Genomic DNA, 27417 nt, shown 5'->3' with positions numbered 1-27417 from the left:
TCCCTATTTAATCCCCTTGTGTTTGCTGTCTTGTGTTGGTTCATTGTCTAAACTTGTCCTACTTTATCCGTTTATCTCTCTGAGACACTCTGTGTGAGTACCTTTGTCGAGAGTCCTGTTGAGAGTTATTGTTACATTGTATTTATTGCAGAACCCAATAAAGTTTATTGCAGTACCAAAGCAGAACCCTGCAGACAGTTTGTCTTCCCCTGTCGATCAACCATTGGCTCTTCTGGAAGATTGGTGGCTCAGAGCCATTTCCGACTCGAAGAGGGGAAAGCTCCCGTTTCCTCCTCAGGGAGAACTGCCGTTGAAGGAGTACTCTCAAGTCGCAGAAGAAAGGAGGTTTTTCTTACCTGACATTCTCCTAAATCGTTACCTCATCGCAGGTTTCAATGATCCCCCTCCGCTGGCAGAGCGGGAGAAGCTGGTCCGCCGCTCGTTCCGGGATATGGTGCTCTGCTTATCACAGAAGGCGTCGCGGGGTTCCTCCTTGTCGTCTTCTCCCGGTATGCTGCCCGGGATCCCGGAGGGTCGCATTCTCGCTGTTGCTTCGCTGGGGGACCAAGCTCACTCCTCTTCTATGCCCGAGACACCCACCGCGTCTGTCAGCCTCTGCGGAAAGCGAGGAAGACGCTTATCGTGGGAATCTGCCTCGGATTCCTCTTCGACGGAGTCTACCCTTCCTGGGGTTGTCTTCCCAGCTCCTGCTACGGACCCCGCGGAGATTCTTCAACCGGTCGCTAGTCCGACTACGGCCTCCGCTCCGCCACCTTGGAGAAAGAGGAGGAGGGGAGCCTCCCGTCCTTCGTCTCTGCCTGGTCCAAAGCCTGCAGCAGCAACTAAAAGCGCTGTCCCAGAGCCCGCAGCGGGCACAGAAAGCGCTGTCCCAGAGCCCGCAGCAACCGAAGGTTCTACTGAAGGCGTGGTTCCTAGGTCTGCAGCAGTGAGGGCTGTTTCCGAGCCTGCTGTCGTGAGTGCTGCAGAGAGGGCTGCGGCTGATTCAGCTGCTGAAGCAGTTCTTCAAGCCGTATCAGCCCATCAAGAGTTACCTGTTGTCGTCGCGGCCAAGACCTTATCTAACTATCTGTCACGTCTTGTCAAGATCCTTGATGTCCCTGTCAGTCCTGTCAAGTCCTCTAGTCCCGAATCCACAGCTGCAAGAGATACGGTTCCTGGGTCAGCTGAAGCCAGCCACTGAGAGCGCTGATCTGAGGCCAGCCACTGAGAGCGCTGATCTGAGGCCAGCCACTGAGCACGCTAATCTGAAGCCAGCCACTGAGAGCGAACACCTGAAGGAATCTTGAGTTAAACAGTATCAAATCAACGTATCTGTCATGATTCTGCCTTCTAGTCTTTGATTTTCCCTGGTCTTGAGGCAGGATCATGACAGACCCATGTTTTATGTTCACACACATGGTCTTTTGTTGGGCCATGTGCTTGTTGTCTCGTTACCTTGCCCCGCCCACTTGTTATCCTTGTTTTGTCATTATTGTTTCATCTGTGTCACCTGCTGTCTTCGTTAGTTTCTCCCTATTTAATCCCCTTGTGTTTGCTGTCTTGTGTCAGTTCATTGTCTAAACTTGTCCTACTTTATCCGTTTATCTCTCTGAGACACTCCGTGTGAGTACCTTTGTCGAGAGTCCTGTTGAGAGTTATTGTTACATTGTATTTATTGTTTGTTACTCTAGTTAGCTGTAAAGTCTTAGTCTTAGTCTAGTCCATAGTTTGCCTCCCTGTCTTGTTTTGCCCCATCGTGGGTTTTGTTTTCCTGTTTATTCTGTCTAGTTGTATCAATAAACAGTGTATATTGCATTCTGTCTGCATTTGGGTTCATCTCCTCACATCCACATGACAGTATCACGTACAGAGGACCTGAACCAGAACAGATGTGAGCTGTTTTATACGAAAGCTTGTTTCTCAGGACGCTCCTTATTAATATTAGTCATGTCTGCCTTTGCCCAAAGTACATAGATAGAAGAAATTACCAAACTAGAAACAAAGGCATCATTCTATAATCTGATAAGAAATGTATTTAAATGTTTTCTTTTATACATTAGTTAATATGACCTGTTTTTTTAATTATCAGAATGATTTGTCTTTACATGGTTTTGCTTCTATAATAATAATTGTGGCCTTTACCCCTTCATCTGATACACTTACATATATCTTTATTTATTTACAAATTACAAATAATATGAAATTAAAGGAAATTAAAGGAACAAATGAGTTTATTTTTATGACTAATGAGCAAATTTAATTTGTGTTCAGAATTTTACAAAACTAGTACTTAATAAAATATAAAAAGTTACTTGGCCACTTCCTAGGTCAAAGTTCAGAGGAATCACTGTAAAAAAAATGCTGTAAATTTTACAGCAACTTACTGACAATTTTGGTTGCCAGTAAGCCTGTACATTTTACAAGAGGACTGTAAATCCTAAACTACAATTATACTGTAAAATGATACAGCACACCTGTAAAAGCATTAAAACAAGAGCAGCTGTGAATTTACAGTTCTTTAATGTAATCTTTACAGTATGTTACTGTTATTAATAATGTACTGAATTAAAACCTGAGATAACTCATTTCATTTGAGGAAATGTATTGGTCAGTTGCCATTAAATATTTATACTGTGAGATTATTTCATTTGAGTCCACTAAGAAAAAGACTTTATGAGTTAACTAGAAACATCAGTTTAACTAAATCCTACTAGTTAACAACAGCACACATGAGTGAGTTGAAGAACTTAACAAAAAGATCATCAATGCATCAGCAACTACACACTGCCTTTAAATAAAGCAACATGCAGCGAATCATCAGTGTTTCTCTGCTCATCCTGGACTGAAGCTCAGGCTCTACTCTTCAACACAATGATGACACACAAAACTCAACAGAAACCCTTTAAATCCCAACAGATCATTAAACACTAACAAATCTCCACTATATCATTATGTGCAAAAACACACATTGTGAATTCCCTTCATCCTTGAAAAACTAATTTTGTTATTTATTTTTCAACTCGACTCCTTAAAAAAAGCTTGAAACTGTTAGAACTCAGCAACAGCAGCTGACTGAACCAATGCATGCTAGAGGCTGTTGGTTTTACATATTTAAATATTGTTTAAGTGAATTTCTTTAAAATACATATTGTACCTGAATTCTGCCCAACTCTCCCACGGTCTTATTTGTTTTTCAAATTATGCCTTTGTCATAATTCAGTATATCCCCCACCACTGTAGAATTGCAGCTGGTTCAGAGTGAACTGGTGAAAACGGTGCGACGCTATGAAGACAATCGCAGGACAGATAGAAGACAGAGGCCACTGGGGGAGTAAAGCAGAGTTTATTTTATCTGTGGCAGGAAATGTGGTCGGACTGGGGAACGTGTGGAGGTTTCCTTACCTCTGCTACAAGTACGGAGGAGGTATGAGCCGAGGTAGCAATTCATGGATTTCATCAGGTCCCTTTCCACAGGTGTATTAATCAAGCACAATGCAGTCTGCATTCATAATCTAGGTGCTTGATTTTATACACCTGTGGAAAGGGACCTGATTAAACCCATGAATAGGGTATTTCATTAAATTATTTTGAATGTATTTAACAGCAAACTGTCTTAGCATTCTGTCAGTGGTATTTTAATAATGTTTTATTGTTCTCAGGTGCGTTCCTGATACCCTACCTGGTGTTTGTGGTTACTTGTGGGCTTCCTCTGTTCCTGCTAGACACAGCAATGGGACAGTACACACAGGAAGGAGGCATTACATGTTGGCGTCGTCTCTGTCCTCTGGCTGAGGGTGAGAGTCATAAAGCAACAAAACTGTTTCCTAAAGAGACCTTACAACTTTTAACAACATATGATTTTACTTTATGTCAGGCATCGGCTACGCAGGACAGCTCATTCAGGTGTACAGCTGCATGTATTACATCATCATTCTGGCCTGGGCGCTCTTCTACCTCATCTTCTCTTTCAGATCCCAACTTCCATGGGCCAGCTGTGACAACACGTGGAACACAGGTGATAATAAATCAATCAAACAAAACTCAGATTACATCTGATTAATATGCTGTAATAAGTTTTTTTTTTTTTTTTTTTTTTTTCGTAGATGACTGTGTAAATCTTGCTGCAAAGAATCTGACCCTCAAATGGAAAACACTGATTAATTCAACCTCTGCAGCGACTGAGTTCTGGGAGTAAACACTACTTATATGATAGTTTTTACTAATAACTACATACAAGTGTTCTTATATGAACAGAAAAAGAATTTGTGCACATGCAACCTTACGAGTCTTATCTGACCATTCTGTTTTTTATAGCAATAAGCAAAATAAATCAAATTTAAGAAAAAGTAATTTATTAAAATAAAAAAGCATATCTTTATCTTTCTGTCTCCATGTGTCATGTCACATTATGCAGACGCAGAGTGCTGGCTCTCTCTGGGGGTATTGAGGAGGTCGGTAAGATAAACTGGGAGATTCTTCTGTGTCTCATTGCAATGTGGATCGTCTCTTATTTCTGCATCTGGAAAGGAGTCAAATCTACAGGCAAGGGAAGTATGAGAATTTTTTTGTGTCTATTATTGTCCGAAGGTCAACGAATTAGTTTTAATTGTGTCAAAAAGACAGTTTTCTTGCACCGTTTTCTTGGCATCAAATTAATATGAGCTTTTCTTTGTATTGTGTCTGCAGGTGGTGTATTTCACAGCCACGTTTCCTTACGTGATGTTGCTGGTCTTGCTGATTCGTGGTTTGACTCTTCCCGGAGCTCTGCAGGGGGTCGTGTTTTACCTGTACCCTCAACCGGCCCTTCTTGCTGACTCACAGGTAACTCTTTTTCACATGAAGTTATACATTTTTTATATTAACACAAACGTTTTTTTTTATTTTCAAAAATAAAAAGTATGTGTGTTTGCCATAACTAACACATAAAGTTTTCAAAAAATGAAATTAGAAATTGGAGTGCTGTGTGTGTGTGTGTGTGTGTGTGTGTGTGTGTGTGTGTAGGTTTGGATGGAGGCCGGAGCTCAGATTGTTTTCTCCTACAGTTTGACTGCTGGCACTCTCACTGTATTGGGAAGTTACAATAAATACAACAACAACTGCTACAGGTGAGTATTGGTGCTTTTAATAAAAAGACAGTACCAAAGAACAGGCATATAAATGAGTCAACAATTAAGAATGAACTTCAAATAAAGAATGGGTTCCCAATCACGGTCTCGCATGCCTGGGCAAAACATGTTGAGACCGTGTTCGTGGGTGGTTCATGTTTTCGCATGGGGACATGACCACATCGACACGCCAGTCGCGACTCTTCTTTCTCCAGAAAGCTTGAGTCCCCTCTAGTGTTGCTTTCGTCAACGAAAATTATGACTAAATATCGTCGTCAACGAACCTTTCATGTGACGAAAACGAGACGAGACGCAACGTAAATGCTGGTCATGTGACGATGACTATAATTAAATGTATAATGCAATATTGTTGACGAATAAAAACGAGACTAAATGTGGTTTACAAAATAAAAACTATGCTATTTATTATTATTATATTATTATATGTTTATTTGACAGGGACATTGCACAACAAATGTGTTGCACAGACCAGAGATAGCTACAAGCTAATTTTCATCTGAAGTCCCTGGGCAGAGGCAAAGTAACAGCAGATTAATACAGTGGACAATGAGCATTCCCACTAATGAGTCCATTCACAATACAAAATACAGATAAAACACATGCAAAAGGATAATCTCAACAAACATGCAATTGCAATACCTGCAGTATTTACAACTATTTACAGTTCCCTTTTAAATTTACCTTCTTACATTTTTAACAATACCCCAATTAACCAGTTTTGTGCTAATGATCACAAATCTGACCGTCTTTCATGCTAAAAATGTCTCTTCATTTTTTGTTGACCAAAACGAGACAAGATGAAATGTTATAACATTATTTCGTCCCGTTTAGTCGCGTTATTATTATTATTTTGCAGTATTTCTGTTTCCTGTGTCTCACTTCAGGGGCTGCATCAGGTCGCACCGCGCAGACGCAGGCGACGTCACTTCCTCATAGAGATGCGTGGATGGGCTATTATTTTATCCGCAACTGCATCACAAAACTCATCATCCGTCCGCCATCCATCCGCACCAATGTTTTTTTACCAATTTTCAAAGCCGCACCCGCCCGCCATCCGCTAATTGTCAATGGGCGATGCAAGGCGCTGCTGACGCGACCTAGAAAGCTATGGCTGTTCTAGAAAGGATACTGATCCAATGCAGCAAAGATATTTAAAGGCTAAAGTCCCTACTAGTATAGCCTATTGGCTTGTATCCCCAAAATATCAGCAGTGAACTCTATCTCCGATCGGCGCACAGGGACAAAAATAAATAAATAGCCTAAATAAAACGCACATCGGCAAACCTGACCTTACCTGACTAAGCTACTGTACAATTTTATCATTGTAATAAAAAACACAATTTGGCACATCATTTCAACATGCTGCTATTTAGCGTACTACTAATTAATGCCTATTACACTTTTTATTTTTTTGCAAAAATAAAGAAAGCTTGAATAAAAAGTCAGTGTTGAAAGTCATTCATATTATAGGCTAATTAACTCTACGCACTGTCATGTGAGGGTGAAGGTGACGACTAGGACGAGCCTGTTCTGAAGACTCCCATTAATTTTGACTACATGGGAAGAGAGCGCGTCTTTATCAGGCAGATAGTGCAATCATTTAACAATCATTCAAGAAACAATCTATGGAGCCTCGATATTAAAGAAATGCTGACTCTATTCAACTCTAATCTGAAATTCGCTGAAAGTCCACAACAGTGCAACGTGCATGTTCATATTTTTAATTGTCCATAACAACCCCAAAACTTGCCTGCTTGCCTTGCACGTCTAATTAATGGGCAAAGTTTTTCGACAATTTTTCCTGCCTTCTTTTTTTGCTGTGGATGTTATTGAGCTTGTAGAAGTTTAGCTCTTGCGTTCTTCTGAACATCTTGCTGACATTGCCTGATGTCATTTCTGAGTCATATCACTCCATAATCTGTCTCTCTTTTAAATGCCTATTCCCCGACTGGTAGGCTACAATGACTGGCTGTTTTTAAATGTAACTAATATGAAACAAAATAACAAAATAACCCAGGCAGTCTCATCTACGAGACGTTTAGGCCTCCTCCAATACTGACGCCGGTTTGCTTAGTGGCAAACTTTTTTTCATTTGATTGGGTCAACCGCCACCCGGCCGAATTTAATTAAAATATTATTTTTTGTCATGACATCCACCCGATCCGCGGTTTAAAGGCGATTTTCTCAATATTTTGATTTTTCTTTACCCTCAGATTCCAGATTTTCAAATAATTGTATCTCGGCCAAATATGGTCCTTTCCTAACAAACCATACATCAATGGAAAGATTATGTATTCAGCTTTCAGATGATTTATAAATCTCAAAAAAAAAAAAAAAAAAAAACCCATAAGACTGGTTTTGTGGTCCAGGGTCACATATATATATATATATATATATATATATATATATATATTCTACCAAATTGGTTCACAGTTGGAAGCATCTCAATTTATTTTATTTTTGTGTTGGATCTCTGCAGTAGATGTGAAAGATATGAATACCTATGCGCGTGAACTCGACAATCGACTACTGTGGACTTCGACCGAAAACAGGAAGAAAATACAGGTATGTGCGCTGGCTGAATTAACATAATTTTTATTCATATCTTTCACATCTACTGCAGTCAGATTCACCCGTGTTAACTCTAAAGGAATCACTCACATGGCTGGGCACTTGTAATGACACATCAAGGATGTTAAGAGGCTAAAAGCAGGTTTAAAACTTGCCCCATTGAAGTCAACAGGGTGCAAATTTTAAAAAGAGGATAACACGGTGTAGGCAACACCGAATTTTGTCGTTGTTCTCTGTACTGACAGCACTCCAAATTTACAAAAAAATTAGCTCAATGTTAAAATTGACCGGAGTTCTCCTTTAACCCCCTGAGGTCGGCTGTTTCGCCGGCGATACCAGCTCGCTTTTTTTTTTATCAGTGTAAAAGAAACTCATAAATACTCTGTTGACTTTGATTTTCCATAGGAGTTTCATACATCAATCGATTCTGTTAAATGTGTATTATTTTTGTGTATACTCACAATAAAAACAAAGTGTTGTGCTTTTCGCCAAATAAAGCAAAAAATAAACACGAAGCGAGTTCTGCCTTCTCTCTGTCAGTGAAGTCCATTCTGAAACGCGTCTGAAAATGAACAATAACTCAGCGAATACTCAGTCAAACAGGCATAAAGACACACAGGCATGAAGCTTGAATTCTCTTCTTTTAAATGAAGTAATTTATATAAAAAACAAATATTCTCATCTTGTGAAATCTGTATTAAAAGAGAGCGATTCCAGTCGAGCTCATCTCAGCTCATTACGTTTTAATCGGCCCCGCCCACGGAGAGCGCGCGCGCTATTCAAACACAAATGACTGAGACGATCCCATACAAACGTACTCGGTTACTAACGTAACCTCGGTTCTCTCTAGAAGAGGGAACGAGTACTGCGTAAGATATCTTACGCTAGGGGAAAATCCTTTTTCCGCGAGATATTGAAGCCAAAAATTATCCTTAATTTTGTAATAATGCAAAACGCGTTGCGGCAGCATGCAGACATAGGCGAGACAGCTCGCGCGCCTATTGGCTGCTCTGCGGCAACTGCAGCAGCCTATCGAGCGAGGCCTGGCGTGACGCCAGACCCAATCAGGGCACTTCGCGCCCGCTGCGTCACGTCCCGCCGGAATGGGCGTGGTCTAGGCCTATAAATACCGCTCGCAGGCAGCTATTATCTGGTTTTTCATCATCGAAGCAACCAGAGCGTGTGCATGCACGACAAGATACGCAGTACTCGTTCCCTCTTCTAGAGAGAACCGAGGTTACGTTAGTAACCGAGTACGTTCTCTTACGAGAGGTCTCTCGTACTGCGTAAGATATCTTACGCTAGGGGACCCAATGCAAAACGCCGTGCATGCTGAGATCTGACACCAAAGACCCAAGGGCGAAAGCCCGGGGTACATATAGTGCACAATCACTCAGGGAACTCACAGGGAGTCCAGGAAGAGGGAGGGGCGAAGCCGCACTCTTCCACATATGGTAGCGTCGCTGAGACGCGAATTTCATCATACAGACAGGGCGGGGTACGGCCTGAACTGATGGGGGAATGTGGGTCTTACACAGTTTGCCAAGGCACATCTCGTGCTGCTACTTTTTTTACTGTCGAACATTGAGCTGTGCTCAGTAGACGCAGCATTCTGAGCTGATAGCATCAGGTCAGACAATACTGGTAAACTTAGACCGACAGCAGCCTGGCCTGCAGGGCGGGAACCTCTAGTTTATAAAACCTTATAAATGTAGATGGGGAGGCCCAGCCTGCCGCCATACAAATATCTTGCAAGGCAATCCCACTTGACCAGGCCCACGAAGAGGCCATGCCTCTTGTGGAGTGCGCTCTGACACCCAACGGGCACTGCATGCCCTTGGAGGCGTATGCCAGCGCTATAGCATCAACTATCCATCTGGATAGGCTCTGTTTCGACGCGGCTAGTCCCTTAGAACGTCCGCTAAACGAAACAAAGAGCTGCTCCGTCTGTCTGAAACCAGACGAGCGAGACACATAAGCTCGTAATGCCCTGACTGGGCAGAGGAGGCTCGCGTCTCTTTCCTCATCAGGGACCGGTAGGGCTGACAGGGAGATAACCTGCGCCCTAAACGGTGTGTTGAGGGACTTCGGAACATAACCGTGCTTAGGTTTGAGTATAACTTTTGAGTCATTAGGCCCAAACTCCATGCACGCCGCGCTCACAGAGAGCGCGTGCAGATCCCCTATGCGCTTCACCGAAGCGAGAGCCAGCAAAAACACCGTCTTGAAAGACAGGTGTTTCAAATCGATTGACTGTAAAGGCTCAAATGGCGCACCTTTCATGGCTTCCAGAACCGTAGAAAGGTCCCATACGGGGACTGAGGGAGGTCTGGGAGGATTCAGTCTCTTAGCCCCTCTAAGGAAGCGGATGACTAAATGGTTCCTTCCTATTGACTGACCAAGCGTTGTTTCTGAGAACGCTGCTATAGCCGCCACATAAACTTTGAGCGTGGAGGGGGCCCTGCCCCCATCCAACAGCTCTTGTAGGAAGGAAAGCACCTCCGCCACACCACAGTCTGTGGGTGACACACCACGGGCTGTGCACCAGCCCGAAAACACTGACCATTTCGAGGAATAGAGTCGTCTCGTAGACGGAGCTCTAGCCTGCGTGATCGTGTTTAATACTCCTTCAGGGAGTCCAACATGTACCCGTTGATGGCCCAGACATGAAGGGACCATAGTTCCGGGTGAGGATGCCAGATCAAACCGTGGGCCTGTGAGAGGAGGTCTCTCCTCACTGGTACTGGCCACGGGGCAGTACTCGCTAACTGCATCACGACTGGGAACCAAGGTTGGTTTTTCCAGAACGGTGCCACCAGCAGTAGTCAAGTCAAGTCAAGTCAAGTTTATTTGTATAGCGCTTTTCACAATACAGATTGCATCAAAGCAGCTTCACAGTATTAAATTAAAATAATACAACAAAGTTTGTTTCAAGAGGAATTTATTGATTGATAAAATTAAATTAGATATCCCCAAAATATCCCCAACTGAGCAAGCCAAAGGCAACAGTGGCAAGGAACCGAAAAACTCCATCAAGTGACCTAATGGTGTCCTAAAACTCCATCAGGTGCCTTAATGGAGAAAAAAAACCTTGGGAGAACCCAGGCTCAGTCGGGGGCCAGTTCTCCTCTGGCATTGGATAGAGGCCGGATTGTAGTTTGAACTGTAGGATTATATGAATGCCTGGCTGAAGAGATGCGACTTTAATCTAGTTTTAAACTGGGAGAGCGAGTCTGAGCAACGAACAGTATCAGGAAGACTATTCCAGAGTTTTGGAGCCAAATGTGAAAATGCTCTCCCTCCTTTGGTGGTTCTGGATATCCTAGGTATGACCAAAAGCCTTGAATTTAGTGATCTCAAAGAGCGCGATGGATTATAGGGCGATAGAAGATCCGTTAAATAGACTGGAGCTAAGCCGTTTAGGGCTTTATAAGTCAGTAGCAATACCTTGTAATTAATACGGAACTTTATAGGTAACCAATGCAGTGATGATAAAATCGGTGTTATATGATCATATTTGTATCAGTACTGAGCTCATACTTGCTCAGTACTGAGCATCCTTCTTCCCTGATCCGTTCTATCACCTGAGGCAGGAGAGAGACGGGGGGAAAAGCATAGAGTGGGCGGCGGGGCCACACATGGGCCAGCGCGCTCCTGCTCTTTGAGAAAAATTCCTGACAGTGAGCGTTTTCTTGAGACGCAAACAGGTCTACTTCCGCTCTGCCGAATTTCTTCCACAGCAGTTGGACTGTCTGTGGGTGTAGAGACCACTCGCCTGCCGGAACATTGTTCCTGGACAGTCTGTCCGGTCCTATATTCAGGAGCCCTGGCACGTGCGCTGCTCTGAGCGAGCGCAGGTTGGACTGAGCCCACACCAGGAGGCGTTCTGCCAGCCTGTACAGGTTCTTGGACCTGAGGCCGCCCTGGCGATTTATGTAGGACACCACAGACATGTTGTCCGAACGGACCAAGACGTGGCGTCCTTTTATCTGGGGACAAAAACGCGTCAGCGCGTTGTCTACTGCCAGCATTTCGAGGCAGTTTATGTGCAGGAGCTTCTCCCGTTCCGACCACTGGCCGAAGAACGGTCTGCCCTCGAGCAGCGCTCCCCATCCCGAGGTGGACGCGTCCGTGGACACCACTTTCACCCTCGAGGAAGTCCCCAGGCTTACACCTAATTGGTACCAGTCGTTCGCTCTCCAAGGTTTCAGAGCTGTGACGCACTTCTGATTGACCCTGAGGCGAGGCGAACCGGATGCCCACGCTCTGCGTGGGACTCGCGCTTTCAGCCAAAACTGCAGCGGGCGCATGCGGAGCAGGCCCAGCTGGAGCACTGACGATGCTGAGGCCATGAGACCTAGCATCTTCTGAAATTTCTTGAGCGGGATAGACGCGCCGCAGCGAAACGCGTTCGCTGTGCGTTGAATGTCTACCGCGCGCTGTGGTGATAGTCGCGCTATCATGGACAGCGAGTCCAATTCTGTGCCCAGGAAAGATATCTTCTGACTGGGTAACAGAGAGCTCTTCGCCCAATTGACACTGAGACCCAAATCCTCGAGGTGATCGAGTAAAATGGTCGTGTGTTCTATGAGCACTGCGCGAGATTGCGCTAGAATCAGCCAATCGTCCAAATAGTTCAGCACTCGCATGCCTCTCATTCTGAGGGGTGCGAGCGCCGCGTCCATGCACTTCGTAAATGGACGGGGTGCCAGGGACAAACCGAATGGCAGGACTGTGTACTGATTTGCCTGGCCCTCGAAGGCGAATCTCAAATATCGCCTGTGACGTGACGCTATCTGTATTTGAAAATACGCGTCTTTCAGATCTATTGACACAAACCAATCTCCTTGGCGAATCTGCACAAGGATTTGTCTGGTCGTGAGCATCCTGAACTGTCGCTTCACAAGCACTTTGTTCAGTTGCCTTAGATCTAGTATGGGTCTGAGACCCCCGTCTTTTTTCGGTACCAGGAAGTATCTGCTGTATAGCCCTCCTTCGCTCTGAACTTGAGAGAGAGGCTCTATGGCCCCTTTGCTCAATAGTTTCGCCACTTCGGCTCGAAGTAAATGTGCTACTTCTTTTTTTACCGTGGTCTCGACGCGCGCCACATAGCGACGAGGGCGTCGGCGAAACTGCAGCGAATAGCCTCTTTTTATAATGTTCAGCACCCACTTCGAAACCCCAGGCAGCTTTGCCCATGCGTCTGCATGGATAGCTAGGGGTTGAACACGAAGCGCGCTCCGCTCGCTCAGCGATGGAGAAGCTTCGGCGTGCTGCAACACAAGCATCGCGCTCGTGACATTTGAGGCATGGGGCGCGCTGATAACAGCGGGCAGATTGCCCGCGCTCGACTCCTCTGCGGTGGTCAGCCGCGAGGGGGAGGGCTGGGCGGTTCCCGTGGGAACTGTCATGTCTATGTGTGGATGTGGGCGCGGGACAGCGGGCACATTTATCACACCGAAAACATTGTTCGCTTGCGTGAAGCGAGTGCACGTTGGTTTCGTTTTTACAGAAACCGTGAGACATGCATAACGCGGTGTTAGTGGGCACTGGGTAGTGGGCACATTCACCATGTTTGAAGCGCAACCGATCTGAGTCGGTTTTATGTGCGCGAGCCCTGTGTGACAGGCTGTGCTTGTGTGTAGGGATGGGCACTGGGCAGTGGGCATTCTCACTACACATGAAACACCATCGGCCGTGGCCGGGACACCAGAAAATACACTCTTTTGGGGATTTATCTGGGTAGCCGTGAAAACGGCATTTGTGTGCAGGCAAGCGGGTGACAGAACCGACTTGTTGGCTGCAGAAAACACTGGAACAGTCACATTTGCTGGAACTGGACGAGCGAATAGCTTTGGTGTGAGTCTGGCCGCAGCGGGACTTAAACACCGTCGTTTTCCTAGCTGTGCTAGGACGACTTCGGGGCCTCGGGCTTCACCGTAATCCTAGGTCGCGAGCCACGTACAGCGGGGCGGCGACCGGATGAGCGGGAGCGCGGTCTCGCGCTTCGGGCCTGGCGGCGCTGTGAAGTGGAGGCAGTGGACGGTGGCTGTGGCTGTGAGCTCTGAGCAGACGGTTTCGCACGGCCTGCTGCAGAGCTGGAGCGCTTCGGGAGGAAGTGCTTCATAGCCTGTGACGCTCTCTGTACCTCTGCGAATCTCTCCGCGAAATCCTTGACGGAGGATCCAAAGAGGCCTGTGGCGGAAAGCGGGGCGTCGAGGAACGCGGTGCGCTCAGACTCGGCCATTTCCGAGAGCGTCAGCCAAAGATGTCTCTCAGTCACGGTGAGAGAGGCCATATTCCGTCCAATGGCTTGCGCTGCAGACTTAGTAGCACGGAGAGCGAGGTCCGTGGCACTCCTTAAGTCCGGCACGCAGATCGCGTCAGGTCCTTCCTCATCCAGCTTACGGAGGAGATCGGCCTGGAAGATCTGAAGCGTTGCCATGGTGTGCAGCGCTGACGCAGCTTGCCCGGCGGCGGAGAAAGCGCGGCGGAGCAGGCTTGACGTCGTGCGGCAAGCTTTAGAGGGTAGGGCCGACTTAGCACGCCGTCCAGCAGAGGGCGGGCATAAGTGGGCGGGCATAAGTGGGCGGCTATCGCCTCTTCGACCGGCGGCAGCGAAAGGTATCCTTTGTTCTTGGCATCGTCAACAGCGGAGAATGCCAAAGAAACAGCAGGACGCACTCTAGCCGAATAGGGGGCGTTCCAGGACTTGGCGACTTCTTCGTGTAACTCAGGAAGAAAAGGCGCCGGTCTGGACGCAGGCGAAGCGCGCTCCCCAGGCAGGAAAAATCCATCCAGCCGGTTGTGAGCGGGCTGCTCAGGCGAAGACCACTCGAGGCCGAGGCTCGCCGCGGCCTGTGCGAGTACTCGCATGAGCTCCGTCTCGATGGACGCTCTCTTGCCTGACGACATGCGGGCAGGGGGCGCGGGGTCCTCAGAGCCCGCCCAATCCTCACTGCCTGACGCCAGGATAGAGCAGGAATCATCCTCTCCCAGCAGGGCTTCCTCATCCACGATGTCAACGGAAGCGGCGGCAGACGGCGGCCGCTGTCCGTCAGGAAGCGAGGCTGACGAAGCCGGGGAAGCAAGCGGGCGAACCGGCGAGCTTTGGCGGCTGAGGGAGGGTTCCGGGGCCCGCTGGGCACGGCGCTTTTTACGGCGCGACGCCGCGGCGGGCGGGGGAGCAGTCTCGGTGAAGAAGGCTAGGCGAGTTCTCAGAGTCGCCATTGCCATCAGCTCGCAGTGAGGGCAGCCGCCGTCAGCGAGCGCGAGAACTGCATGTTCCTCACCCAGGCAGGAAACGCAAACCACGTGGCGGTCCCCGTCGCTGAGTGTGGCTCTGCACGAGCCGCTGGAAGGCATCTTTAAAAAGACGCTAGCTCTTTTAGAATGTGTGTCGCGGCGGCGACACACACACACAAAAGTACAGTGTAATAAAGGGAAGGATATAAGCGCCGGAAAGCGCAGCAGGAAGGCAGGAAGGCGGCGCGGCCAGCGACTTCAGTGACTCGTCCCGCTGAAGGTGCTCTCTCTCAGACGGCGCGGCTTCTTCTCCGGCTCCAGCGATGCGTGTGCTTCGCTTGAAGGATGAAAAATCAGATAATAGCTGCCTGCGAGCGGTATTTATAGGCCTAGACCACGCCCATTTCGGCGGGACGTGACGCAGCGGGCGCGAAGGCCTCGCTCGATAGGCTGCTGCAGTTGCCGCAGAGCAGCCAATAGGCGCGCGAGCTGTCTCGCCTATGTCTGCATGCTGCCGCAACGCGTTTTGCATTATATCAAAATTAAGGATAATTTTTGGCTTCAATATCTCGCGGAAAAAGGATTTTCCCCTAGCGTAAGATATCTTACGCAGTACGAGAGACCTCTCGTAAGAGAACTGTGAACGCCCACATATCAGCTCGAGAAAACACATCAAGTTTATTCAGATAAGTGTACTTGTCTACACTGTCTCGCAGCGCTGTGAGGAATAATAATAATGGAAAACGTACCTCAGAAGTGCTGGTATTTCGAGGAGCAACGGATGGAATAATGTAGTAAGTTTTTTTTCATTCTCAAGTAAATTGCGTTTCTGTGTGAATGAATGAACGGCAGAGATGCGCTGTTTACCACAACTCGCAAAAAGACTGTTTAAATTTGAATTGCGTTTCTGTGTGTGAATGAATGATCTGCTTTTAGCAAACTATTTTTCTATACTGAGTAAAAATCGACTGAAATATGTTGAAATAAAATGTATTTGTATAAGCAACGTATTAAACTGCAAATTAACATTTATATTCCTTATAATAAAAACGAAAGACCTATGTTACAGACAAATGAAAGACAACATTTCGTTGATTAGTTTTGGATAGATTACACATTTTTACTGTAAAATATCTGCCACCTCAAATAAGCTTTTGTTTGCCAATTTTTGCTAATATGTTAAATATAGTATGTTTTGTCAATGTAGGCTATATTCGAAGTAATGAATCCTTAACTTTGAAATATGTATGATAAAATGTATACTTTAGTTTTTACAAAGAAAGATTACACTTCAATTGTTGTTGTAATTGTAACCTTTTTAATAAAAAATATATATTTACAAGGTAGATGTAAACAAATTTTAAAAGGTAAATATAAGCCTTTTCTTTAAATATTTTTTATTGTGTTTTATTATTGACAAATTTGGGGAGAGGATACATATTCCAAAACTGAAAATACAGTATGAGAATTAACTGCACAATTACTAGACATGTTTTCCTTGGATATTATACATTTTGCAAGCAAAATTTGTGAAAAAAAAAAAAAAGAAAATTTGACATGCTTCCAACTGTGAACCAATTTGGTAGAATATATATATATATATATATATATATATATATATATATATATATATATATATATATATATATATATATATATATATATATATATATTGCTCTTGCATTCTTTCTTGTGGCTATAGGTGACACACCTGAATGAATGGCTCATTAAGTATGCGGGCCCCGTTGTCTCCTCAGGTGTGAATCACTACATATGCATGATGCTGTTGAATGGTTGACGCCCCTTGCGCATATTGCCTTTACAAACAAAAAGTGTTTTACAAGATTTAAATCAATGTATTGTGTTATGTGAATGATAAGGGCAGGATGATTTTCACATCATTTTGAAGAAAAAAGTCTAGGCAACGACATCCATTAGTCAAAGGTCTTATTGTCACATATTTAGTATGTGTTTTGTGGCCTTATTTCAGAAACTTTAGTTTTTAGTTTTTTCAATAACCATGCATAAACATTATTCTCTCAAAAATACAAACATACATGCATGTTGCTCACATATTATGATAGCCCTGTTTGTGCTAAATAGAGTGTAATTATACCTTTGCCATTAATATGTTTATAAGCAACTGAAAAAAGCCAGGGCATGTCAGAACATCTCAAGGACCCCAAAAACACCTCAGACCCCAGAGGGTTAAAGTTGTCCATTTCTATTGGCGATAGTGCTGCATCCATTCACAAAAATAAATGTTTTATATATTTAAGGTGGGAAATTTACAAAATATCTTCATGGAACATGATCTTTACTTAATATCCTAATGATTTTTGGCATAAAAGAAAAATCTATAATTTTGACCCATTCAATGTTTTGTTGGCTATTGCCACAAATATACCCGTGCAACATAAGACTGGTTTTGTGATCCAGGGTCACACATATATATATATATTGCTCTTGCATTCTTTCTTGTGGCTCAGTGACACACCTGAATGAATGGCTCATTAAGTATGCGGGCCCCATTGTCTCCTCAGGCGCGAACCCCTAAATATGCATGATGGTGTTGGATCGTTGACGCCCACTCGCATATTGCCTTTCCAAACAAAAAGTGTCTTACAAAATTTAAATCAATGTATTGTTTTATGTGAATTATTAGGCAGGATGATTTTCACATCTTTTTGAAGAAAAAAACTCTATGTGTTTTGTGGCCTTATTTCAGAAAAGTTTTTAGTTTTTTCAATAACCATGCATAAACATTATTCTCTCAAAAATACAAACATGTACATACATGTTGCTCACATATTATGGTAGCCCTGTTTGTGCTAAATAGAGTGTAATTACACCTTTGCCATTAATATGTTTATAAGCAACTGAAAAAAGCACAAATGTCAGGGCATGTCAGAACATCTCAAGGACCCCAAAAACACCATATCTGCCTAGGAAATCGCCTAGTGTTAATCTGCATCACTATTTGTACTTGTTGTGAATACGCAGGCCACAAGAAGTAATTAGGTGGGTTTTTTAAATGTTTTATATCACTTTTACTCAGGACATGCTAGCTGGCAACAAAGGATTCCATTCATTGTGCTAAGCTAAGCTAGCGCCGACCCTGTCAAACTAAAACAATGCATGCACTGAGACAAAAATGCATTTGCCCACCTATCTAAATGTAGGAAAGAAAGTGAATAAGCCCTATTTCAAAAAACGGTGGAGTGTTCCTTTAAGTCTTTGCTGCTGGTTGCATTGGCTTCTATCAAGAGTACGTGACCTGCAGGCATTTTCGGTCGACGAATCGTGCCTAGAGTTTGGGCCAGGTGACAACCATGTAGTACTGAGACCCCGGCCTGGCTATGTAACCAAGGTTCCTACCACTCCCTTCAGGTACCAGGTGGTGAACCTGCAAACACTGCCCCTGGAGGAGGCAGACTCAGCCCTGACTTTGCTCTGTCCCGTCCATGCTTTGTAACTGTACATGGACAGAACTCAAACCCTCAGGACCTCAGACCAGCTCTTTGTCTGTTACGGAGGCCAGCAGAAGGGAAAGGCTTTCTCCAAGCAGAGGTTGGCCCACTGGATAGTGGATTCCAGCGCCTTGGCTTAACAAGCACAAGGCGTGCCATGCCCACTCAGGTTGCATGCTTACGTTGCATCCTCCTGGGCGCTGGCGTGTGGCACCTCGCTAACAGATATCTTTAGAGCTGCGGGCTGGGCGACACTAACACGTTTGCTAGGTTTTATAGCCTACGTGTAGAGCCAGTCTCTTCCCATGTTCTCACCCTAAGCGGGTAGAAACACTGAGAGGCCTGGCTCTGTCAGTTTACTGTGCTGTACTGTGCGCAGCAGCCAGACGTGGCGGAGCGTGGCCAGGCCTTTATCCGTTGAATCCTTGAGAACCGGATGAAGCCAGATGAGAAGTTTATCTATGTATAATATTGTTACTTGTTTAATTCATTTTATAACTGTATCATATATATCTCTTTTAATTTCTTTTATAACTGTTTTAATTTTCCTTGCTTTTATTTTGTGATTATTTTAATTCCTTTCTGTAAAGCACTTTGAATTTCCATAGTGTATGAAATGTGCTATATTAATAAACTTGCCTTGCCTTGCCTACTATGAGGAATGTTCTTGTTTCTTGTGATGCTCAGCCAGCAGATGCCAGACAATAAATTCGTTTTATATTATCTATATCTATCAGGGACTGCTTTTGGCTTTGCCTTATGAACTGTGGCACCAGTTTGGTGGCTGGTTTTGCTGTGTTCTCAGTCCTGGGCTTCATGGCCCATGAACAGGGCGTCTCCATTGAGGAGGTGGCAGAATCAGGTACTGAAAAATTCAGTTGACAATAAGGTGAGAGATTATAATCAGAGAATATATTAAAGCAATGCTCAACATCAGATCTGTCTCTCTTTCAGGTCCAGGACTAGCGTTCATTGCTTATCCACAGGCAGCAGCTATGATGCCTTTCCCTCAGCTGTGGGCTGTTTGTTTCTTCATCATGATTATTTTGCTGGGGCTTGATACACATGTGAGCTTAAACTCACATATACACATCCGTCGTAATACTTTGAACTGAAGAAACTGGAAATGAAAACAAATCTTTTTAAAACACATCTAAATAATATACATGTCAAAACTAAATTTAGGCAAATTTTGCAGAATGATTATGCAAACAAATCGCAGGGGTAGTTTTGCGTTACATGGATATTTCAACCACCAATGCAAATTATATCATAATTTATTCCCCCTCATGTCATTCCAAATATGTCTGAATTTCTCTCTTCTGAAAAACATGAACCAAGATTATTTATGGAGCATTGGACATTACAAAACACACAGACATTTGTCTGTTGTGTTTACAGTGCGTATGCTTTTGTTGTGCTTCCCTTTGAAGTTTGTTGGAGTGGAAGTTGTCGTTACATCAGTGGTCGATCTGTTCCCGACGGTGCTGCGCAGAGTGGGACGCAGAGAAATCTTCCTCCTGCTCTTCTGTCTCGCATGCTTCATCGGGCAGCTCTGCATGGTTACAGAGGTCAGAGAAAAGTGTGTGAGAGAGTAAACATATAAAACTAAACATAAAGGTCAGACTTTATGTCAAAGATAACAGTTGTGACAACTTTCTAAGTGAAATATTTTATGAATATGGTTCTAATTTAAATATGGATTTGCAGATGACAAATGTAGTTATTTATTTGAAATCGTGGCAGATCAAATGCATACTATAAGACAGGTGTTTTGTGTAGGGCATACCTGTGTTTTCCCTCTTCTCAGTCCTATTTAACTGCGTTGTGGGCTTGGGTCTTGCGTCTACAGGGAGGGATGTATGTATTCCAGTTGTTTGACTACTATGCCTGCAGTGGAGCCAATCTTCTGTTTCTGTCTGTGTTTGAGTCTCTGGCCATGGGTTGGATCTTTGGTAAGTCACACACACACACACAAGCTACAAAAATTGACCTTAACATAAAAAGCCAACAGAATGCAAAGGCAGTATTGGAAAGCTAGTGATTTATAATCTTTTCTCTCTAACCACAGGAGCTGAGAGAATGTTTGACATCATTGAAGACATGACAAACTCACGACCCAACTACATATTCATGGTGTGCTGGAAATACCTGACTCCTCTCGCGTCCCTGGTGAGTGTCTCAGCACTTCTTCATCTGTTTGGGATTCACTGATGATTTATTGGTCAGAACAGTCAATTCGTGAGCTTAGAATTATAAGGTTCTATCTCCACTTTTGGTCGAAATTGAGTTTTTGACATAATCTGATCCATTAGGTGTTTATTAATGCCTGTGTGGTGTTATTTTTGTAAAAAAAAAAAAAAAAATTGTTTGTAGTTATTAATAAAATAAAAAGGTTCCATCTCACAAAACATAAACCGAGTTGGGATTATAAGGTTCTATCTCCAGTAGATTCAATATCCAATCAAAACCCTGAATGAACACAGACAGACCAATCAAAAACCACCTCTTAGCTCTGTAGCCTAGACACAGAGCTAAGGGCTGGACATTAGCCTGGACATTTGAAGCCGGCGAAAGATGGCATTTCCATCTTTCTATCTTTTTTTTTTAATAACGAATCAATCGTTCTTTCTTTCTCTCTTACTAATCTATCTATCTATCTATCTATCTATCTATCTATCTATCTATCTATCTATCTATCTATCTATCTATCTATCTATCTATCTATCTATCTATCTATCTATCTATCTATCCTTAATAACTAATCAATCTTTCTTTTTTACTAATCCATCTTTCTTTCTTTCAAACTAATATTTCTTTCTTTCAAACTAATCTCTTTCTTTCTTTCTTTCTTTCTAATATATCTTTCTTTCTTTCTAATATATCTTTCTTTCTAACTAATCCATCTTTCTTTCTTTCTTTCTTTCTTTCTTTCTTTCTTTCTTTCTTTCTTTCTTTCTTTCTTTCTTTCTTTCTTTCTTTCCAACTAATTCATCTTTCTTTCTTTCAACTAATCCATCTTTCTTTCAACTAATCCATCTTTCTTTCTTTCTTTCTTTCTTTCTTTCTTTCTTTCTTTCTTTCTTTCTTTCTTTCTTTCTTTCTTTCTTTCTTTCTTTCAAACTAATCCATCCTTCTTTCTAACCCATCTTTCTTTCTCTTTCTTTCTTTCTTTCTTTCTTTCTTTCTTTCTTTCTTTCTTTCTTTCTTTCTTTCTTTCTTTCTTTCTTTCTTTCAAACTAATTAATCTTTCTTTCTTTCAACTAATCCAGCTTTCTTTCAACTAATCCATCTTTCTTTCTTTCTTTCTTTCTTTCTTTCTTTCTTTCAAACTAATCCATCTTTCTTTCTTTCCAACTAATCTTTCTTTCTTTCTTTCTTTCTTTCTTTCTTTCTTTCTTTCTTTCTTTCTTTCTTTCTTTCTTTCTTTCTTTCAACGAATTCTTCTTTCTTTCTTTCAACTAATCCAGCTTTCTTTCAACTAATCCATCTTTCTTTCTTTCTTTCTTTCTTTCTTTCTTTCTTTCTTTCTTTCTTTCTTTCTTTCTTTCTTTCTTTCTTTCTTTCTTTCTAACTAATCCATCTTTCTATCTTTCTAACTAATCTATCTTTCTTTCTAACTAATCCATCTTTCATTTTTTAAAATGTTTCAGAGCACAGAGGGGGTGGGGTGGAAAGGGATGAAAACATAACTTTCATGATGTTACACAATATTTTGTATGTATACTATAGAGATAAAGTTGTATGGCTGTATGGTTGTAATGGCTTTGATGTATACTATACTATTATATATTATATTATATAGGCCTACTACAAGCTGTGTGCTTCTATTATAAATATATAAATTGATTAAAATCAATGGTTATATACATTTATTCTTTGAAATGTGGGGTTTTATTTGTAAATGTAGAGATGGAACCTTATAATTCCAAACAGAATCAGCGCTCTCAGAATTATAAGGTTCTATCTCCATTTGGGCCATCTTAAAAAATCCCATTTCCAAATGTGCCAGTATTTTGATATTCTATCCTCAAAGTACCTGTAGGGTGATGGTCTTGTTGAGCTATAATAGTAGATTATACTACATAACAGTTTTGCCAGCTGGGATGTAAAAACTTTGATGCTCAATATCTCAGAACTACCCTAAACGGAGATAGAACCTTATAATTCTAAGCTCACGAATTTTTTTTTTTTTTTTTTATTCTGACCTGAGGCATTTCATTACCATAACCACTTAAATGAAGATCAGTTCTTACTGTGTTTTTTTCTTTCCAGTCATTTTCCCTCAACTTCTCTTTCTCTTCTGTTTATTCTCAGGCATCTTTTATCTGTTCTGTGGTGGAGTACCGGCCGCTGACGTTTAACCGTTGGTATGTGTACCCGGACTGGGCATATGCACTTGGTTGGCTCCTAGCCCTGTCCTCCATTTTGCTGGTGCCTGGTTGGGCGATGGGAAGAATGTTTGCTGGGAAAGGAAGCCTGAAACAGGTGAGGATGAAAGCGCCACTGAGATGTCATCAAAACAGGGATGAAAATGTTTAACTTTACTATTTAACCAAAGCAAATCTACACAACTAACCAATTCGATCTATAAACTAAACACTTACTACCAAAGTGTTGTTTCCCTGTGTTTGTGTGTCTTGACAGCGTTGGCTTCACCTGTGTAATCCAGATACAAACCTTCCTCTCAGCAGTAAGCGACGAGCTGAAATGAAGGAGACTGCTTTCCCCACAGAGATGAAAGACTTAGTCAGGATGAATATAGAGGAACGTGAAAATGAACACTGAAAGAAAAAAACATAAAAAATATATTTTGTAGTCAATCTTTTCATAACTACGGTTGTGAAGCTCCATAAAAACTGTTTAAACAGGACCCCATTTGTTCATGTCTAGCGACAGGGAGTATCTGCTCAATACCCCAGTCAGAGCCAGACGACTTTCCTCTTATGACAAATAGCTTATGATATTCCTCATTTGTAAATTGCTTTAGGATAAAACTGCAAATGAATAAATGTAAATGTAGATCATTCTCTGTGGGAATCCTTTATTATCCCCATGGCAAGCATATGGTTTACCTGATTCTAGAGCTTGGCATCAGGCCAAGTTTTCTGTTTGATCACTTTCTGTCTTTAAGGGCAGCATCATTATTATACCACAGCAAAGCTGCCGTCGTTGCAAATATCTCACATCATGTCAGACCATCCACATCCATTTTCAATTTAGTCTCTAAATATAATTAAAAATGTCTAATTAATCAGAACCTTTAAAAGCCAGTAGATGGTGATATAATTTGGAGCTTCTTTCCAATGTAAAAAATTGTCCTGCTAATTTATTGTCCTGTAAATTAGCGGTAAAATACTGGCAAAAAAAAAGTGCTGTTAATTTATTGTTCATTTTACAGTTCTTTACTGTAATCTACTTTACAGTATGTTACAGTAAAAATGACATGCACTAAATTATTTTATTTTGTTTTATTTTCAGAAACTGAACTGCCTTAAATTGGCCAACTGCCATTTAAGTTTATAAACTAATATTTATAATGTGATCATATTATTACTGTGAACTTATTTCATTTGAGTCCACTAAAGAATATTATTTCTTAAACCTAAATTAACTGAATTAAACAAAATCATGAAAACTAGAAACATCAAATTAACTTAAATCTCTTGCAGATAACTTCTAGCTAACAACAGCATTAGAATTAACTAAGATATTTTCACTGCATCTGCAACTACACAGTCACTGCCTGTTAAATAAAGCAACATACCACATATCATCAGAGCATCTTGGTCTTCTCCTGGACTGAAGCACAGGCTCTACTCTTCAGCACAATGGGGACCCACACAACTCAGAAACCCTTTAATTACCAACAGAACATTAAACAATAACATATCTCCACTACATCATTATGTTAATTTATTTATTTTAAAGTTAGCTTTTTTTCTTTTTTATAAAATATGCTTTAACTTGATAATTGTCATTTTTACCTCAATCATCTAATTATTAGAACATCATAAAAAAGTATTTGTTTCAGCCAGTTGAAGGCACGGTACATGTGCATGTTTGGATGGTACCACCTCCGGCCGCCTCATTTTGTGCTAGGAAAAACCCTGTCCTATATGGGTTTCTAGGTGAATGGAATTGGCTTGCTGTCCATAAAGAAATGACTGGACCTCGAGACTCGTATCTCACTGCTCCTGACTAAAATGAGTGAGAAGTAGATATTAAATGTAGGTAGAGTTGGGGTTGAAGATTTGTTACTGGAGATGGGTAAGCAGCCATTTATATTCTTGAATTGTGATAGACAAAATTAAAAGGTACAATATGTAAGAATTTTGTAATAAAATATCCAGAAATCACTTGCACAGTGTGATATATTTCCTGCAGTTGTGTACTTACAATATCCCAAAAGTTCCCAAAGATTTTTAATTTCAGAAAAATTCATATTTTAAATAATTGGCCGTCCCGGAAAACCTGTTCACTTGTCGCCTGTCACTGACGTAATATCCACGTTATCCCTGGTTTCCGCTCAAGTACTGCCATAGTAACCATGACGACAGACGTGGACAACTGTGCATAATGAGTGTAGTGCGTAACCTCTGGCTGCACGCTGTTGTTGTTTCGTTCAAACATTATGGACCATGGCAAGCAGACTTTGGGAAAAAAAGAGAACTAAAACGAGGATCAATATCAGCGACTAACTTGGACTTGACAGCGCTTCACGAGTCACGACTTCACAGAGACGCAGCTCTTGTATGTACTTTATTAGACAGGTGAGCAAATGTACATAAAATTAATCAATGTTTTATAGCTCAACATGATGAAATGTTCGAATATGATCAGTGTGTTATTCTAATGTTGATCTAGCTCACTGCTAGTCTCATACAGACAAACTAACACATAGAATAACATTATAACTTTCAACACACTCAAATGCAGTTTAGTGTGATAGTGTAGAGCAAGTGAAACAGCGCTGCGTTACCTCACAAGCTTCATTCGTCTAATACACGTCTAATACACTGACCTGTGTCAGCACTAAAACAGCACTTGCGTTTGGTAGAATGAAATCTCCATTCCTTTATGTCCGTGGGACTCGCGTGTGGCGCTGATATCATGATAAAAACATCAGTGTATTCACTCATCCATAAACATTATTAGATCCATCGGCTGGACGACAAGTTCCATAAGTCCGCAGGAAATTTTGCGTCATCAACTTACGCCTTTGTTATTGTAAGAGGTTAGCGACCCCTAGCGGCGAAAAAAAACAAGTGGTACTCGATGCAGAGCCAAATGGGAGGAGCTAGAGCTCCAGCTCCTCCCCTTGCTGGATTTAGTGGGCGGGGCCGCGCATGCGCAGGTTAACTTTCTCGCTATCAAAGAGTTACGTCACGATCTTTTCCCTCAGCGTTGCATTCCGGGAAGGCGCCGCCATTTTAGGTGGTAACTCTATCAGTTGCCATGGTTACTTCTACAGTGAGGCCAAGATAAATAGCAAAAGAGAGAGAAAAGATCAGCTTGATATGCGTTTGCATTTTAGCGATATGCCACAGTTTCTTGGGAAGATATGGAGAAGGAAAAAGCTTAAAGAAACGGCCTATCACGTTAACGACGTAGCCTACGACATTGCCAGAATGTACGATCTGTCCGCACACGGCAGGTCCAAAATGCACATCCAATATCAGATTTATTTCCACATATAAATAAACCCCAGGCAAAATTAATCAGTGAGGCCCTATTTTTAAATATATTTTATATAGTCCTATAATGTTTTTTATATAATATATTAAAATGTATATTTGTTAATAGGCTATCTTCATTGCCTAGATATAAACAAACAAAAACACATTTAACAGAACATAACCTGAGTTGTTCATTTTTTACAATATGTTCTTATTTATTTTTATTTTTTTCATTAACGAAATGTCAATCTTCGTCTTTATAACAGAAGATACAAAAATCTTCAGCCTATTACATGTATAACGGATTATCACCTTATAAACAGTCCTTTGTGGAATAAGGCCTAATGCTAAATAGCATAGCCTATGGTTATAGCACCTTAATTTAAACTTTATTTTGTTATTAGGTTATTAAAATGCTAACTCGTCTATCTAATGTAAAGAGCTGGATACTAGGCTACTTAAATAGGCCTTATGTCATTAAATCTAGGCCATCTACGATATACTAAATATTTTTAACGTTAGTCATTCATTTAAGTAATGACTAATATCGCACGTTAATCAATCCTGGGTGCAGTTCAAGCATCAAGCACCGGCAAAAGTAGGCTAATGATAATAAATGTGTCTAAAAAAAAATAACAAAGCATTTTCATTATGTATTAATAGGATGTGTACAGTATCATAACACTGAACAACTCAACAGAAATCAGATGATTTAGATTAATTCACAAATAACACACACGTAAATGCGGTGGACAAAAAATAAATAGGGGTGCACTATCTAAGCTTTCACATTGCCTTTTAAGTCTAGTCATTTACATAATAATAGCAGACGCTTTTGTCCAAAGCAGCTTTAAAAGTGAGGAAAACAACGAAACCGTTATAAAGATAAAATAATACATAGATAAAAAGTTTCAACAGTTTTTAGAAACACAGACACACACAGTGTGAGCAATGTTCTTATTAGGTGTTTACGCATTTGTCACAGAAACGATACATATTTAATCATAATCACGACAAATATTAGAGAAAAATACAATATGATGTATGCCAGCATATTGTGCATCAAAACAAACTTGTCCTTCCATCACGGTTGAACTCGCACTAGATCCAGCAACGGTGAGCTGGAGCTCTAGCTCCTCCCATTTGGCTCTGCATCGAGCACCATCTCAAAAAAAATACATATTGTACCTTATTTAAGGGGGCTTTGTGGCAGTCCTAGTCAGAGTGCAATTGTTCCCGGTGGGCGGTGGCACCCGCAGCATTGGTCTGATTTCACACTAAACTTGATTCTATCGAACCATGGTGCACTGAAAAATAAATAAATAA

The 27417-nt window shown here is 42.1% G+C and overlaps 1 protein-coding gene across 1 annotated transcript; it reads left to right on the top strand.

Annotated features, from left to right (window-relative positions):
* Positions 1–3285: 3285 nt before the first annotated feature.
* On the top strand, positions 3286–23275 carry LOC309477641 (sodium- and chloride-dependent GABA transporter 2-like; the record flags this gene model as incomplete). Its single annotated transcript, XM_082140949.1, has 14 exons — positions 3286–3424; positions 3660–3794; positions 3875–4015; positions 4104–4191; positions 4415–4547; positions 4687–4821; positions 5002–5105; positions 19150–19274; positions 19367–19479; positions 19846–19983; positions 20265–20367; positions 20484–20584; positions 22730–22900; positions 23060–23275. The coding sequence occupies 14 exons, from the start codon at positions 3286–3288 to the stop codon at positions 23198–23200; spliced, it is 1767 nt and encodes a 588-aa protein (XP_081997075.1). The 3' UTR covers positions 23201–23275.
* Positions 23276–27417: the final 4142 nt, after the last annotated feature.

The sequence above is a fragment of the Leuciscus leuciscus genome (assembly GCF_965113295.1).
Source record: "Leuciscus leuciscus genome assembly, chromosome: 1".
NCBI classification, from domain to species: domain Eukaryota; kingdom Metazoa; phylum Chordata; class Actinopteri; order Cypriniformes; family Leuciscidae; genus Leuciscus; species Leuciscus leuciscus.
This window is presented reverse-complemented; position numbering and strand designations above follow the sequence as displayed.